Source organism: Emydura macquarii, unplaced genomic scaffold, assembly GCF_026122565.2.
Source record: "Emydura macquarii macquarii isolate MOO-44397 ecotype Brisbane River unplaced genomic scaffold, CSIRO-AGI_Emac_v2 contig_1300, whole genome shotgun sequence".
Lineage (NCBI taxonomy): Eukaryota > Metazoa > Chordata > Testudines > Chelidae > Emydura > Emydura macquarii.
The window spans coordinates 2308340-2326599 of NW_027131437.1; the positions used below are offsets into that span (position 1 = coordinate 2308340).

The 18260-nt window shown below is 44.6% G+C and overlaps 1 protein-coding gene across 4 annotated transcripts in view; it reads right to left on the reverse strand.

The window, feature by feature from the left end:
- The window catches only part of ZNF512 (zinc finger protein 512), a 46119-nt gene that overhangs the window by 8218 nt on the left and 19641 nt on the right, over positions 1–18260 (reverse strand). For 2 of the 4 annotated variants that reach the window (XM_067550552.1, XM_067550550.1), the window contains 7 exons: positions 17545–17631; positions 15810–15934; positions 15286–15372; positions 13793–13891; positions 11509–11676; positions 10695–10889; positions 3019–3120 (listed from right to left, as the gene is read on the reverse strand). In XM_067550552.1, the coding sequence (XP_067406653.1) occupies positions 3019–3120; positions 10695–10889; positions 11509–11676; positions 13793–13891; positions 15286–15372; positions 15810–15934; positions 17545–17631 (863 nt within the window). Of the gene's footprint in view, positions 1–3018; positions 3121–10694; positions 10890–11508; positions 11677–13792; positions 13892–15271; positions 15373–15809; positions 15935–17544; positions 17632–18260 lie in introns of those variants that run through there. The other 2 variants (XM_067550554.1, XM_067550553.1) reach the window with 2 other exon arrangements.

Genomic DNA, 18260 nt, shown 5'->3' on the forward strand with positions numbered 1-18260 from the left:
CTCAGGCAAGAGGTGGAGTGCCCAATTCTCAGATGAGATGGCAGTTTAGTATAAAGTCTTCTCAAACTGCAATGATGCTACTGAGACAGCAACCAAAGGAGCTAATTATGCCGTTTATGTACTCGTGTTCCTTAGGGGCACTTGCGTCCCATCAATTAGCACTGCCACAGTTAGGAAACAGGATGGACAGTAGAGTTTTCCCACAGTGCATACTGGGAGGGTCCTAGAATCTGGGCTCTAGCCCATGCTTAGAAATCTGCCCTGCAATGAAATAGCCCCAGAGCCTGAGCTCCCAGTGCTCAAGTCAGGTAGCACAGGGTTGCCGCTTGTTTATCTTTGCAAAGTAGACACACCCATAGAGTTTGCTTATTATAGAAGCGTCAATTACTTTTTTAAATTTAAGACTGGGACTTATTTGTGTGTGTTATGTTTACCATTTGCTTTATCCTCGTAAATAACCCATTTCCTTTTCCTCTATAATAAATCTTTAGGTAGTTTATTATAGGATTGGCTACAAGCATTGTCTTTGGTGTAAGATCTAAAGTGCAACTGACTTGGAGTCAGTGACTGATCCTTTGAGACTGGGAATAACCTGAACATATCTGTGATCTTCAATGTAAGGGGCCATCTATCACAAAGGTAAGCTTACCTGGGTGGCAAGACAGATGGAAGTACCCAAGGGGGTTGTCTTAGACTCCATGCTGAGGCTGTTATCGTGCGTAGGAGTATACACTTGATAATTAGTTGGCGAAATCTAAGTATAGAACTCTCAGCCAATCTGGGGTTTGTGCCCTGTTTCCTAACAGTCTGCGCTGAGGTTGGTACCCATGCCACTGCAAGAGAGCTTGACACGTGTTATGTGATGGGGCAAATAACACTTCCCTGTTCACTTTCTCCACAACATTCAGGGTTTTATAAACCTCTATCCTATCAACCCTCAGTCATCTCTTTTCCAAGCCGAACACTCCCAGTCTTTTTAATCTCATGTCATATGGAACCTGTTCCATATCCTTAATCATGTTTGTTGCCCTTCTCTGTACTTTTTCCAATTCTAATATATCTTTTTTGAGATGGGGTGACAAGAACTGCATGCAGTATTCAAGGTGAGGGCGTACCATGGATTTATCTAGTAGCATTATCATATTTTCTGTCTTATTATCGATTCCCTTCCTAATGGGTCCTAGCATTTTACTAGGTTTTTTGACTGCTGCTGCACATTGAGTGGATGTTTTCAGAGAACTATCCACAATGACTCCAAGATCTCTATTTTGACTGGTAACAGCTAATTTAGACCCCTGTCATTTTGTATGTATAGTTGGAATTATGTTATCCAATGTGCTTTACTTTGCATTTATTAACACTGAATTTCAACTGGCATTTTCTTGCCCAGTCACCGAATTTTGTGAAATCCCTTTGTAACTCCTCATACTCAGCATTGGACTTCACTAACTTGAGTAATTCTGTAATGTCTGCAAACTTTGCCACCTCACTACCCATTTTTCCAGATCATTTATGAATGTTAAACAGCACTGGTCCCAGTACAGATCCTTGTGATACCCCTCTATTTACCTCTCTCCACTGTGAAAACCAACTCTTTATTCCTACCCGTTGTTTCCTATCTTTTAACCAGTTATGATCATGACAGGACCTTCTCTCATATCCCATGACTGCTTAGTGAAGCATGATATTCCTTTGCTGCATTGACTCTTCCCCAACATATCGTGTTCATCTGTGTGTCTGATAATTCTGTTCTCTACTATAGTTTCAACTAATTTGCTTGGTACTGAAGTTCAACTTATCGGCCTGTAATTGCCGGGATCACATCTGGAGCCTTTTTAAAAAATCAGCATCACATTAGCTATCCTCTAGTCAGAGGCTGATTTAAGTGATGGTTGCATGTCAGTTAGTAGTTCTACAATTTAATATTTGAATTCCTTCAAAAATCTTGAGTGAATACCACCTGGTCCTGCTGACTTATTACTGTTTAATTGATCAATTTGTTCCAAAACCTCTGGCATTTCAGCAGTCCCTGTTGGCTGAGAACCTCATGACAAGCGTGGGCAAAGCCTCACACTACGGGACAGCTTTCTAATGTATGCGTTAGTAATTCCCCCACACAGTATCACCTCCACCTTATTTGTCATGACACTCTGCCAGTTCACTGTCATTCAATCCCCTACCTCAGAGAGACACTGGGAAAGCAGGGACTGTATGGTTTAGATCCAATGAAAAGACAAGAGCTGTATATGTTGTCAGCATAACGATGGCACCACACCCAAATGCATCACTAACCCTCCCAGTGGCTTCACATATAAAAGGGCTGAGAGTACAACTCTTCAAGCTTCCTCATTAGAGTCCTTGGGCATGGATGAGCATTTCCCAACACTTTCCCAAGGATCTCTGACAGAAGTAAAGACATTGCTCTTCTATGAGGAGTCCCAAAGTCCAGGCAGCCATTGGTATGATAATCAGAATCAGCATGGACATCTGGCCTTCACCCACCACTAACCAGAGACCAGTGCAGTGTCCATACTAAACCCAGACCTAAAGCTCAGCCAAAATGCGAGAGCTCTGGCTGCAGGCACAGAGACTTTTCTACCTATTCAATAGCCTTGAACTGGAAAGTCAGGTTGCAGTCTGCAAGATTCAACATCAAGTGATGGTTCCTAGGCAATGGACTAATGCCCACTCAGCGCCTACTCTCCTTTCGGGAAACACTAAGTCTCCATCAATGGACCTAATAGTTCCCCACTGGATTTTTCTAGTCATAAGAGCACAAGATCATCTCTTGAGAAGCAACTTAAATGGTGCCCAAGCAGCCTCTGTGAGAAACTGACAGATATTCACCCTGAGAGCAAGTAGTGTTTGTCTCCTCCAGACAACAGAGATGAACCTTGATTTTGGGCTTGTGGAAGTCTCTCAACTAACTGCTGCACAGCCTAGCCAGACTCAATGATTTTTCTAAGGTCCTTGGACTTGGTCTCTTCAGTGCTTTAGAAAGGACACAGGGATGGTTACCTGGTTTGGACAGTGGACCCTTCGGTACATCTTTATCTCCGATTTCCATTTGCATAGTACATCCTGACTAAATGTGGGCAATCCAGGCCGGGTGTATTTCAGCTGAGACCAAAATATAGAGACAGAATCTGAAGTTAGATGGCAGGCTGGCTACACACAAATTCAGGCATGCTCCTCTTAAGTTGTAAGGCTGTTTCTCCACAGAAGACACTTTGCTTGTACTAACCCTTCCCTCCCAATCCAAAAGCAAAACTCAATGAATAACCTTCCCCACCACTGAGTGACTCTCCACAAACTTGGCTAAGCCCCCCACCCTCATCACTCCCAGCATACAAAACCTCCCCCAAACTCACACTGAAGCGATTCCTCTCACCTTCAGTTCCATAAAAGAGTAAGGCCTTGGCCCCTCCCTTTACAGAATCACAGAAATGTAGGCCTGAAAGGGACCTCGGGAGATCATTTAGTTCGTTCCCCAGTGCTGAGGCAAGCCCAAATACCTTGACCATCCAGGAGAGGTATTTGTCTAACCTGTTCCTAAAAACCTCAGGGGCGGGCATTCCACAACCTCCCTAGGTAACCTGTTCCAGGGCTAAACTATCCTTAGAGTTGGAAAGATTTTCCTAATATATAACCTGAATCTCCCTTGCTGGAAACTAAGCTGATTATTTCTTGTCCTGCCCTTGGTGGACATGAAGAACAACTGATCACCATTCTCTTTATACAACCTTTGTACATGTTTAAAGACTATTTTCATGTTGACCTCCCACTCTCTCCCAGCCATATTCAGAGATTCCAAGACCAGAAGGGATCTTTATGATCATCTAGTCTGACCTTCTGTATAACAGGCCAGAGAATTTCCCCAAAATAATTCCTAGAGCAGATCTTTTAGAAAAACATCCAATCTTGTCAGTGCTGGAGAATCCACCACAACCCTTGGTAAATTGTTCCAATGGTTAATTACTCTCAGAGTTAAACAAAAATGTACACCTTATTTCCTGTCTGAATTTGTCTAGTTTCAACTTCCAGTTTTTGGATCATGTTATACCTTTCTCTGCTAGATTTAAGATCTATTAAATATTTGTTCCACAAACAGGGGCACTAAACTAAGGGTAGGGTTCTCTAAACCGTAGTTTCTCAATGTGTGGTACGCGTACCCCTGTGGGTTCGCGAGACACAGGCAGGGGGTACCCAGGGAAAAACAGAGTGACCTAACTTCCCACCTGGTCACAGCTCCCAGCTGGTGGGCAGCAGCCGCCACAGTCCCAGGAAGCCGATCTGCAACCACGCGCTTCCCGACCGGTCCCAGCTGGGAGGCAGGCAGCAGCTGCTGGCTTTTGGGGAAGGTGCACAGGAGCTGCCCGCTTCCTGCCAGGTCCCAGTTCCGAGCTGGGAGGCAGGCAGCAGCCCCCCTGCTTCCTGCTGGGTCCCAGCTCCCAGGTGGGAGCCTGGTGGCAGCCTCTTGTGTCTCGTGAGCTGAGCTCACAGCTGGGTGGCAGCCACCTGCGCCCCGGCTCCGAGCCAAGGGACAGCCTCCAGCACCCTGGCTTGAAGATGGGCAGTAGCTGCCTGCTCACATCCCTGGATCCTAGTTAGTGTGGAAGCCTCCTCTGCCCCAGTTTCGATTGGGTGGCAGTTGCCCACCCCCTGGACTGGCAGCCAGTTGGCAGCCACCTATAACTTGCCCAGGTGGCAGCCCCCCTCCCTGGCTCAAAGCCCAGTGCCCAGAAAACTTGTCAATTTCACTGCTCTATGACAGCCCCAGATTTTACCACTTATCCTCTTTTCCTGTCTCTCTCTCACCCCTTCCTCCTCTCAAATCTATCACAAAAAATGTGGCATGGAACTTTATATTCCCCAGCATCAGCATGCTGCTCAAAGTCTCCTAGCTTTGGCCAACATCACCTCTAGCCCAGGTACATACTTGAGTTGTGTACCCCTGGTGTAAAGGCAGTAACCCTACCCACACTAGATCTGACATCTGTCATATCACAGCCTTATATACTCAGCCCTTTTCCCAACATATGGCTCACCTTAGTCTGTAAATATAAAATCCTGTGGAAAATGGAGTGATGGGGTACTTATTAAAATTTTCAGAAGTTAGGGGGTACTTGCTTCTTAAAAGGTTGAGGAACACTGCTCTAAACTAAACATGTCCCATTGTTTCAACCATTCTTCACAAATCATGTTTTCTAAACTTTTTTTTTTTTTTTTGGCTTATCTCTGGACTCAGTATGTCCACATTTTTAAATGTGGTGCCAAAGATTGGACATACTCTAGCTGAGGCCTCATAAGTGCTACGTAGATCAGAAAAGATTGTTACTTATCTGTGCTGCAACTGTTGTTCTTCAAGATGTGGGTGGAGATATGTAGTCCACTCAGGTGTGCAGGTGCCCAGTGCACCAAGATTGGAGAATTTTATCTAGCAGTACCCATGGAGTGGTGCTCGAACACTGTCATAGCCCCTCCTACGGCTATAAAAGTGTGGAGATGCCCCAACTCCTCACAGTTCTTTGCCCTGAAACCACAGGCTGCAGACTCAGATTCAGAAGGGACAAAGGGTGGGTTGTAAAATACACGTCTGCAGCCACATCTCAAAGAAGAGTTACAACACAGATAAGTAACAGTCTTTTCTTCTTCAAGGGTGCAGTTATATATTCCTCTCAAGTGACTCATATGCAGTTTCAGCAGCAGGTAGGCCTTGGAGTCTATTTAAACAGCGACTGCAGAACTGTCTTCCCAAAGTTTGCAACAGATCTTGATGCTGAGGTAAAAGCATAATGTCTAACAAAAGTATGAATAGAGGACCTTGTTTCAGCCCTGCAAATTTCCAGTAGAGGCATCGCTAAGAAATGCAATTGATGTCACTTGCTTTCTCATTGGATAAGACTATATAATGACGGAGTGGGCATCATCTGAGCAACTCCATAAGCCAAGATCATACAGGCAGTTATCCACTTGGAAAAAGTCTGAGTGGAAACCAGTTGTCCTTTCATCTGCTCAGCACAGGGTCTAAGTGATGTATAAAGTGGCTTAGTCCTTTCTAAATAGAATGATAAGCACCATCTGACATCTAAGGTATGTACATGTTGCTCCTTCGCACGTGAACGTGGTTTGGGAAAAAATATAGGTAAGAAAATAACCTGATTAAGGTGAAACAGATACCATTTTGGACTAAAATGTTGAATGTGATCTTAAAGTCATCTTGTTCTTGAAAAATTGAGTGTCTGGAGGATCTGCCATTAACGCTTGTGTATTGCTGACTTTTCTTGAAGATGTTATTGTCATAAGGAAGGCCATCTTCTGGGAGGGGAGAGCCAATGAGCATGTTACCAGCTCAAATGATGGACCCATCAGTGTTGCCACTATTATATTAAGTTCCACAATGGCACCGTTTCCTTCACTGATGGAAAAAGGCGAACAATATCTTTAAAAAACCTCATTATCATAGGGTTTGAGAAGGGAAGGTTACTCACCTAGTGCAGTAACTGAGGTTCTTTGAGATGTGTGTCCTGTGGGTGGCTCCACTTTAGGTGTCATCACATCCCGCATCCTTGATTGGAGATCTTTACAGCAGTACTCATCCAGGTCGCGCATGAGCAGCTCCCATCTCGCAGCACATCTTCTGGCATGCATGCGACCCAACCCCCTCAGTTCCTTCTCTACCATAGAGTCCCGTGCTAGAACTCCAAAGTAGAGGGGAGGAGGGTGGGTATTGGAGCACCCATAGTGGGACACATCTCAAAGAACCTCAGTTACTGCACTAGGTAAGTAATCCTCTCTTTTTCTTTGACTGATGTCCCTATGGGTGCTCCACTTTAGGTGACTATAGAGCAGTGCCCCTCATTTGGTGGAAGGACTTCAGTGTTAGCTGTTTGGACAGATGAAAGTACTATTAATCTTAATGCAGCATCCCTAGTGGATGGATGATCAATTGCATAATGCCTTGTGAAAGTATGTACTCAGGCCCATGTAGCTGCCTTGCATATGTCTGTGACAGGAACATTATTAAGGAACGCTATAGAAGTGTATATTGCTCTTGTTGAGTGCGCTCTAGTTCCTGAGGGAGCTTGTAAGGTTTTCTGTTTATTAGCATACCTGGATACATCCAGTTATCCATATGGATAACTTTGGCTAGATATGGCTTTGCCTTTTGTGCGTTCTGCCACTGACACAAAAAACTTATCTGGTCTTCTAAATGTTTTTGTTCTCTCTAGGTACAATGCTATCACTGGTCTGACATCCAGAGTGTGGAGTGCTGCTTCCTGTGCATTAGTATGCGGTTTCGGATGAAAGGTAGGTAAATGAATAGGTTGGTTAATATGGAAGTCTGACACTATTTTTGGTAAGAACTTTGGGTGAGGTCTAAGAGTGATCTTATCTTTATGAAATATCGTGTAGGGTGGGTAGGCCACAAGTGCGCTAATCTCCCCTACACGTCGGGCTGATGTGATGGCTACTAAAAAGGACACTTTCATAGACATATGGAGAAGTGAACATGTTGCTAAGGGTTCAAATGGTGTCCTAAGTAATGGCCTTTAGTACTAAGTTTAGGTCCCATGGTGTTGTGGGGGCACGTATGACTGGGAATATTCTTTGTAGCCCCGCCAGGAACCGTTTTACCATCGGGTGAGTGAATATTGTTGTGTGATTGATCTTGTCGTGGAAGACAGTAATTGCTGCTAGATGAACCTTTAAGGAGCTAATTGATAGATCTGATTTTTTTAGTTCTAGGATATATTCTAAGATAACTGGAATGGATGAGGATGCAGCCAAGATTTGTCTATCTCTGCATCATGAGTCAAATTTGTGCCATTTCTGCAGTTAAGTTTTCCTCGTTGTGGGTTTCTTACTATTTAATAGTATCTGTTTAACTTGTTCCCAATGTTCTAACTCATCTGGGAAGAACCAGTTGGGAACCATGCCGTTAAATGTAGTTTTCGTATCTCAGGGTAATAAATCCGACTGCCGTATAGGAGATTGTGTCTTGGAGGAAGCATGGTAGCTTTGTATGTTGACATGTTCAGCAGGTCTGTGAACCATGTGTGTTTGGGCCAAGCTGGTGTTACCATCATCACTGTTGCCTTGTTGACCTTGATTTTGTGGATGCTCTTGGATATCATTGGTATGGGGGGGAATGCGTACAGGAACTCCTTGCTCCAGTTGAGTAGAAAGGCATCACCCATCGAGCCTGGTCCCAATTCTGCCCTTGTGCAGAAACGATGGCATATAGTTTTGTTTTGCGGCAAAAAGGTCAACAGTTGGATGGCCCCACTAACAAAAAATGTTTTTCAGGACTTTGTTGTTCAGCTCCCATTTGTGATTCTGGCCAAAGTGTCTGCTGAGGCTGTCTGCAGTGCTGTTCTGGCTCCCACGTAGGTACGCCGCTGATATGTTGATGATGTGCTCTATGCACCAGTTCCATAATTTTAATCGATTCACTGCATAGGGAATGGGATCTTGCTCCTCCCTGACGGTTGATATAAAATATACACTCTATGTTGTCTGTCATTATCTTTATTGATCTCTCTCTTATAAACGGAAGAAAATGATAGCAGGCATTTGCACACTGCCCGGAGCTCTAAGATGTTTATGTGCAGATTGGTTTTGGTCTTTGACTATCTCTCCTGTATTGTATGGATGTGCATATGCACTCCCAACCTTAGGAGTGACGCATCTGTGATAATCACAATCGATGGTGGAGGCTGTGAGAATTGGATTGCCATCATCATATTGTTCTCTTGGGTCCACCAAGTAGGGAATCTTTGACCTTGTTTGGCATCATCAATACTCTGTTTAGACTGTGTCTGTGTGGTCTGTAAGCCGAAGCAATCCATCCCTGAAGGCAACACATACGTAGTTCGGCGTACTGGACCATGAATGTCGTAACTGCCATGTGTCCCAGGAGCTGTAAAGCAATGCGTGCTGTTACTGTTGGACTGTTTCTTACTATTAGGTCTGTAATGGCCTTGAATCTGGACAGTGGTAATGATGCCCTGGCTATTATTGAGTTCAGGTCTGCTCCTATGAATTCCAACTGCTGTGTTGAGTTCAAAGTGGATTTTTCATTGTTTATCTTGAGTCCTAGTTTCTGAAACAGCATTATGGTTTGGCCAGAAGTTTGTCTGACTACGGTTTGACTGGGTGCCTTTATTAGATAGTTGTCTAGGTATGGAAAGATTGTGATTCCCGGTCTCCTCGGATGTGCTGCAACTACTGCGAGCACTTTGGATAAGACCCTCGGTGCCGTAGAGAAGCCAAATGGCAGCACCTTGTATTGGTAAACACGGTAAATCTTAGAAAACATCTGTGTGGGGGTGGATCGTGATATGGTAGTAGGATCTAGAATGTCAAGGGCTGAGAACCAATCCCCCCGCTTGCAGTGCCAGAATTATGGTGGACAATGTGACCATCTTGAATTTCTGTTGCCTTACGAATTTGTTTAGTGACCTCAGATCTAGTATGGGTCTCCAAGCTCATTCTATTTTTGGATCACAAAATAATGGGATTGGAACCCCTTTCCCCTGTGTTGCCATGGGACATGTTCTACTGCCCCTAATTGTAGCAAATATTCTAATTCTTGATGGCACATTTGCATGTGAGATGGGTCCCTGAAGAGGGACTGGGAAGGGGGTTGGATAGGAAGTATGGATATGAGTGGGACTGTATATCCCAACTAGATGATTTCTAATACCCATTCTGAGGAGGAACATCCTCTATAGCTCCCAGAGCATACAGTCTGAACCTGCTGAAGAAGCAAGGACTCATAAGACAGTTACGTGAAAGGGGATGCAAAAAGAGAGTGGGATTTGGGACTGGCAGAAGTTATATGGTGTAATCTGATCCCACTGTGCTTCAGACTTTCCCAAGCACTGGAGAAGAGAGACAGCCTGTTCCCAAATGGAGGTGCCTGGGTTTAGATGTTCACAACTGGTCTGCTGTTTTTGATGCATAAGTCAAATAGGTTGCCTGCCTGAAAGTGGAGGGGGATTGAGTGGCTGGGTAAAACTAGATCCTGAAAATTTTCTCCTGAGAGTCTTATTTTACTATTCTACTACTAGCTAACTAACTACTGTAATTATTTACAACGCAATTTCAGAAGACTGAGATATGAAAATCAAGTGTGAAGAAACACCACACTGAGTGCTCTGACTCTTCGACTCTAGCTTTGGGTGGTGAGAAGGAAATGATGGAGGTCAAAGAAGCACCGCCCTTATATAGCCATGGCAGGGACTATGAGGGAAGGGCATGAGTGCTGCTCCTAGGGTACTGCCATGCAATATTCTCTGACTTTGGTGCACTGGGCATCTGCACACTTGTGTGCAATACATGTCTGCAACCACTCAAAGAACAGTTACCTCCCATGTTTTACACAGAAGACTTCTATTACTACAGCCAAGAATATCTGCCTTTACTGCAACTGCATCACATTGATGACTCATGTTCAATCTGTGATCCACTATAATTCCCAAATCGTTTTTAGCAGTGCTACTGTCTAGCCAGGTATACCCCATTTTATATTACGTAATAAATCAGCTCTTTCCACACTCAATCAGATACTATTGGCCTATTGCCTGGAACCAGAAAGCACAATAAATGCTGTCTCCCAGGGGCCAGTGCAGAATTCTTCTATTGTGCAAGACTTGTTGCCAATACAGTCCCCACCTAAAGTTTTGTACCTTCCGATCATCTGGGACTAGGTCCTGTAGAACCTTCTTCTTAGGCCACTCCTTGGCCAGCTCCTCATTAGCTAGCTCGTGGAGGTAATAGACTGCCACCTTAGCAGATTTTCTCTGGACTCTGCCTGCACTACTGGGCTCCAGGTTCATTTCCTTCAGACTCTCAGGCCTCCCATCTTCATGGAGGAAAGTGACCTGCAAGGAAAGGCCAATAGGATGAGCCCTATTCATTAGATCCCACTCAGACCATACTTGAATGCCTAGAATGATCCAACAAGTTCCTTCCAATAAACAGACCCAGGCCTAAATGCACTATCCCAGCTACTTCCCCTCAAAAACCTCAGGCACAAGAGCACCCTGGGGGGCAGTAAAAGACCTTGAGATCCATGCATTAAGTCAGTTGTGGGAAGAGAGCTCTCTGTTCAGCCATGACACAAGGCTTGAGAGCACTTGAGTTCAGAAAGAGACCAGAGATATGTGCCTTGGATGGGCTGGTGCACCCCACCCCTATCTCTGTTGAACACCCCAGAAATAACATGCATTCTCGTTCCTATCCTTTCCCAGAGCTTGATATCAAATATGGAGGAAATAAAGAGCAACAAGCTCTCAAGGACATCAAACATGCCAGCACCATACTGCCATGGACAAGGGTGAGGGGGGCTGGGGAAGGGTTTGCTGCCATCCAGATTACTTATGTATCAAGCTCTGTCCTAACTGCAGAGCGGCAGAAGGCTCAATCACAAAGGGAGTTCCTCATGTTCCCCTCCGAAATGAAAAGCTTCTTTCCCCAGTCATAATGGCAACTCACACTTACCGGCCCATGCTCAGTCCTAAGGTGATAAACAAGCCCTGCTTTCGACTTGTACGCTTTCCCACAGTGACGGCATTTCATGGCCATTTTCTCCAGCTCAGAGGCCTCCTTCCCACACTTTTTGATATGGTACAGGTATCCCATTATGCTGGTGAAGCTGCCTGTACACCCCTGTCAGTGCAGAAAAGAAGAGCATGGAGCCAGAGTTCTGGCACATGTGGCAGCCCCCTTTCCTGGCTGGCAAAGAACAGAAATAATCCTACTGAATCTGAAGAGGCCCATGGTCCACCCAGGCTGGGCTGCTCTCTCTCTAGGAGCTGCCAGCCTCAGATGTTTCATAGGACATCATAAAACCCTTGCAATGCACATCAGTGTGTAATACTATCCTGGGGAAAGCATCCTTGGTCCCCCTCAAGTTAGTGATCAGTTCACATCCTGAGGCAGGAGAATGAAGGAGCTGATGGTCATTGTTTTCCCTCTTTGCTTCACTGCAGGTGCCACCCTTTTAAAGTTACTGAGCTTTATAACTCCTTGGTAGCTGCAGAAGATTACAGATATTCAAAGGGGCAAGAAACTCTCTAATGACAGTAACCACATGCAGATACCAACATTTATGGTTTTGTGAAGAACTGGGAAGTGATCATAACAGCAAAGTATTGCTGCCAAAATGAAGTGCTTGGGGACTAGAGGCATCCTACACAATACACACACAACACCCACATTAGACCAGTCAGTGGTTTGTGTCAATACCCCTTAGCAGCGAGCTCCATGGAGTAATTGTGTGCTACACAAACACACATTTACTTTTGTCCATTTGAAATTTTCATCTGATAGCATGCCCCCCCCCCCTTCTATTTGATAGGGCAGGATAAAGCCCTGTCTACACAATCCATTGCTCTAAATACCTCTCAGACCTTCTAGTACTTTTCCAAATAAAGCAGCCTCATGACCAGATTCTGTCTGCCACTACAACCTGTTTACACCATTAAATCTCCTTTTGGATTACCGCTTGTGTAAAAGAGTCATCCCCACACCACCTGGCATTCAGCTCTCAGAATAGCCCTGTGTCAGCCTTCTGCATAGCTGTCACATCAGGGCAGGGAGTGTGACTGTAGCACAATGCATCTGGCTATTCTGGACCATGGAGCAATCCTCAGGTAGAAATGCAAGGTTGCTGTAACTCAGAGCTAGGCAGTGGCAGGCACTCAAGAAAGACCTAGAATTCAGAGGGTGCAAAGGTGGAATAAAGCCACAATATACTGCAACTTCCAAGAGGGACAGCACCGAATCTGGCCTGAGTCTTTCAGCCGCACTGTAAGCAGTTACCAAATCTTTTTTGTTGTCCTTCTCTGGATTTTACTGTTTTGTTTTAAATTTGTGTTCTGTCTTTTTGGAGATAAAATGACTAACAGAAAATGCAGACTCTGAGGTGTGGACACAATAACAGCACAGATACTGGATGTTTATCCCCTTCCATCCTGCTGTGAACTCAATGCATGAGAAGTGCCACACTGGACTGAGGCCTGGTAGATTGAAACCCTTTCTCTAGAACAGAGACAGCTTGGCCATTGGCGGGAAAAGCTTGCGTACACTGTCTCCTGCCAATTTCTCACAGCCCTTAACCAGGCCCACCGCCTACAGAGGCAAGAGGGGCTGTCAGTCTACATGGCTCATTCGATTATGGACCTCATTCAGACTGATGAGGTGAGTTGGGCAATTTGTGAAGTATACACCTGTTCACTGAGAACGGAGCTGTGGCCAAAATTTATCCCAGCCATAGCACTTCCTAAATATCTTACTTGCTCTTTTGATCACTGCTGCGTAGCAAGCAGATGTCTGTTTTTTGCACAATTACCAGTTTTCCACAGATTAATAGATTTTAAGGCCAGGAGGAATCATGATCATATAGTCTGACTGCACAACATAGGGCAGAGAATTTCATGCAGAAATATCTACATCAAACCCTATAAATTTCACTGAACCCAGAACCCATCACATCCCTAGGTAAGAGGTTACAACAGTTCCACGAGTGCAGATCATTTAAATCTTCTGAATGTATGCCATGTTATATTTGTCTATTTTAATACCTTCTGCCATTTTTTGTCCAGCCAGTTACCTAACAGCATTAGGTTCCTCTGAAGAGGTCCATTGTCTTAAAACCATAACCAAAGCTTTGGCACAAGTCCCATTGACTGGCTCTTGTAAGTGTGTCCAGCAGACATCGTGCAGTATTTTAAACTTTGGCAAGGCTGCTGCTTCATTTGGGACACAAGATACTGCAGCTCACCTCTCTCATACACTTTAGCTTTCCCATTCGCTTCAGCACCTTCCGGAGGCGGTCTCGTTCACACTGCTCATCTAATTCACCTCCCTCCTTCACAACTGGCTAAAAGCAAAGCAAAGAGAAAAAAAAGTGAGCACAGGGCCCTCAACATTCTGCAGTTCTACACTCCGGGAATTTGTTCCACAATCCAGCTCTGTAATCAAAGTTCTTTCTAAGTCTATGGTTGTGCAGGGAACCTTCCAAAAGTGATCCGAATGTATCTGATCAAATGATCTCTGTGTCTGCAGACAGCTGAATAACTCTAAAAGGAATGAACTGTTCCATTCATCTCAGTGGGGTGATAACTATTTCCCAGGTGATCCTTTCAACATTCAACTGAAGGACCCCTTATTCAGGAGTAAACCCTATACAGTCAACCTACAGCTGCTGGGGAGAGGAAGGTACTGAGATTCTTATAAGGGTGTTATCCCTGGACTCTGATTGGGGGCTCCATTTCTCATATCAGCCTCGGGCTACCAGATATCTGATGCATTTGAAGCTGCTCAGCTCCCTCTGCCCTCCGGAGAGGAAGAGCATTCTCCTTCCGTTGTTCCCTGCCTGTAATGTAAGGGGAAGGAGAGGCTTCTGTTACCCTACATGCCTGCATTCCCCCCTCCTTTTCCTCCACTGTGTCCCCTTCTGCCTTGTGAATAACTAGTACTGTCTCAGCTGCTGCTCAGAGCTTCTCAAGCAGCAGCAGCATGAAAGTGATACAATTCTCGTTAGCTTCACAGCTGTCCTTAGGGTTTTTGTTGGCAAACTCTGCAGCACAGATGGACAGCTTTGCATCAGTTACTTATTCTATACCATGGTGATAAGCACCACATAAAAGCAATGAGGGGTATATTCACCAAGCCTAGGAACTCTCTCCCACACTTCTAAGTGACATCTCCCAAAGGGCCTCACTCTTCCCTGCCAGACCTAGAGACAGAAGCTTCTTAAAGGTGACTAAAGGGGAACAGTAGGTTATGCTCTTTGTGTATCTTTATGCAGGATAAAGGAGTTTTCTGCTTGCTTTTTACTTTGAAAATGTCAGGATCTCAAATCTGGTCTGCTCTGTAATTGCTGGATGACTCTGATATGTATTTTGCAAACTCTCCCAGCCCTTCAGTGAAGGAGTGAGAGGCATAGTGTCTTTAAAAATCAGATAATTTCTTCTGACTTTTTTACAGGGTATTTGACAAACACACAACAGAGTGCTTTAAACAGTCTGAACAGAAAGGCCTTCCCATTTTTATCAGGTGTCACTTGCCTAGCATTTCTGCCATAATGCTTCTAGTTTTCCAGGTATCCAGTCTCCCAGAAAAACTGGGTAGATAAGTTTTCTACTTTCAAAAATTCAGGTCTTGTTTGACAAACCACCACCACCTTTCAGTCTCTTTGTGCATCAGGGAGCAACAAGGACTGTCTGGCCTGGAAGGTCAGGGCTTCTGCTAGACGTACAATATCAACGTTACCAGGTTGTTGTGATCTGCCATGATGTGGTATTTCATTCCTGCCAAAGACCTGAGCTGTTTTCCACAGTGATGACATGTGAACATCTCCTACAAGTAAAACAAGAGTGCAGACAACATTTACACAAACCTCAGATATTGGTGACTCTTTAGGAGAACAGGGGCAGCAGGTAGGGAGAAAACCTTGTATGGGTCAGATAACAGTCAGAAAGAAAACACCATGCATTTGGAAGTCAATGAAAAGACTTTACAGAGATATAAAGACTAGAGAAAGAGATAAGATTAAAAAAAAAAGAGAATGGATATGTCTCTGCTAACTTTCCTAAAACCACAAGGAACACTGTGAAGAAGGAGCAGCCAACTACACTGATTTACAGACAGGCAAATGGATACTTCAGACATTAATGCAATAAAAGGAAATGGTGTGGTTCTGGTTGGTCTGAAGGTTGTGTACCCTTTGGCAGGTACTGCAATCATTAAGCTAGGGAAGAAGGGAATGGGAGATGGTACTATTTTGTCCTTCTCACCTGTCTGCAGTTTGCCATGTGTTTCTTCAGTCCCTCTACAGTCTTCCTGACCACGGCTCTGCATGTTGGACAAGTGACTCTGCCCTTATCTAGGATCTCCAGGTACCACTGTTCCTCCACACTGCCTGTCAAATCACAGGAATCGAGGCAGAAGAGGAGGAAAAACAAAACAAGAAGAACCACAACACAGGTTTTCACTGCAGTGTACAGAATAAATCTAACAGAAAACTCTAGTCAGATGCTCCCACCTCCTGTCTGATGCAAGACTGTCCTTTATCATATATTTTAGTGTTTTGTCTTGTCTAACCCTAATGCTGCATCTCACTGTGAGAGTTGTGCCTAACATGCAATTTAAAATTTCTCTTTATTCATTTTATCTCATAATTCCTAGTTACACACTCTTTTTACCACCTTCAGTAACCTCTTTCTTTGGCAGACAGGCTTTTCTTTAAGTTAATGGTATGATTGCATTGCTGGGGGACAGATTCCCCAGTCTACTAACTAAACCTGAATGTTGTGTGATCCCCCCACCCTCCCCGAATCACTCTCACAGAAAACTAGGAAGGGGACTGAAGGGGTGGAGATTTCTATGCAATTTCACTGTACATTAATAAATGGCTTTGTTAACTTCATGCAAACATGGAATTGCTTCAGAAACCTATGCCACACAACAGGCAAAGAAAAGCATACTGACAGGCGTGGTCTCCAGTCCCCGGACCCTTTCTGAGAGAATTAGTAGAAGTTTCAGCTCCAAGGATTATAAGGCCTGAAAATGGGTTTAGAGAATGAAAGTATCTCACCATCAAAAACTGGAATCCTTAGGGCAAAGTGCTTTAATAGAGTACCTCCTTATCTGTAACTCTGAAAGGTGTCTCGTTGAGACAGGAGGGGGGAACTTATGTGAATCATAAGGCCCTCTGAATAGGAGCTGGGAGGTGAGTGCATGCAATAGACCAGGGGTGGCCACCCAGGGCTGTGAGCCACATGTGGCTCTTTGCTCAGACAAATGCCGCTCTCAGGAGAAGAGGGGGAGTGAAACTGACCAGCTGCCTTGGAAATTGACAGATCAGTTGGAACTGTTGGTGGCTAGAGAGGAGGGGGAGTGAAATTGACACGCTGCCTGAGGGCAAGGTAACTGCCCTTTGTCTCTCACTGGTTGGCCACCCCTGCAATAGACTCTCCACCAGTCCCTCCACTGATTGTAACAAGGCTGCACGTTGTATGTTCCAACATTTTAGAACAAAGGCGTTCCTGTGTGGCTACAGAAAGGGCTGCTTTAGCCTCTAGCTATCAGGCTATGGTGTGGGGTGATTTGTAGTGATGCCTACATTGCTCTTCTTAGAAATGCTGTATTCTGCTGAGTTAAAGAAATATGAGTATTTTGCTGTCTTCTAGGCTGAAATCAGTTTGATGTATTTCTGCACAATTCAAGAACTGATTCCCTCCCAGGGCACCATTGAACATGCATTGCCTGTACAAAGTCTAATTTTCCATGCCTTAGAAAGGGAACATTACCACAGAACAGGTTTTAATGACAGAAAGTGGTGAAGAGCAACATGCTGCTAACTATCATCGTTAGATATTCCTATAATGCCATCGGGTCCAAATAATAGCATCCACACTCCTTTGCCAGCAGCAAAGTGACCGAGATCATAGAAAACCATTATCCAGGACTAACCACACAGAACTACCTTTACCTCTTACCTGCTGCATAAACACTGCTTCTCCCTCTTACCTGCTGCATATGTTGGTGGCTCTTTCCGCACATAACTCCCTTTGGATTTGGGATTTTGTTGCACCACAGCTCGTCGCTTTTTCCCTGCTATAATGTAAACAATGAGAAAACCTGTGAAGCCTAACTCTGCAAACCCTCATTAGACAGAAAGCAGGGGCCCCTTTCAAGCTGCTGGATTGGCAGGCAAGGGCTGCAAGAGTCAACTTCTCTCAGCAGAGGACAGAAGTTTATTTACTGATTTAAAAATGGAGTCCATTAGCTCAGCACCTAAACCTAGTTAAAAATGGCTCAAGAAATAAAGACAATAAAACCCTGCTGCACAAATAATGGAGATGTAAGAGGCCTAAGCCAAGAGATGACCCAACTTACAACACATCCTAAAGCTCATGTAACTGGGGCTCTAGTGTGCTCACAGGAAGCTGGTTCTAAAGGTGGAGATTTTCCTTTGAATCCTACACCACCAATCCCAGAGCATAAACAACAGGAACACATAGCAAGAGCAGCCCAGGAGACTACAGCCACCATAATGGGATATGAGGAGAGAAGTATGAAAGGAACATGGAACTGGAAGGGAGCAGTCGGATCATCGAATCCAGTCCCCTGCTATAGCAGGAAACCTCATGATATAATCCTGTTAATAAATTTATCAAACTCCATTGTAAACTGGTTAGGATGTTTGCCCCATTACTCCTATCAGGAGGTTGTTCCAGAACCTC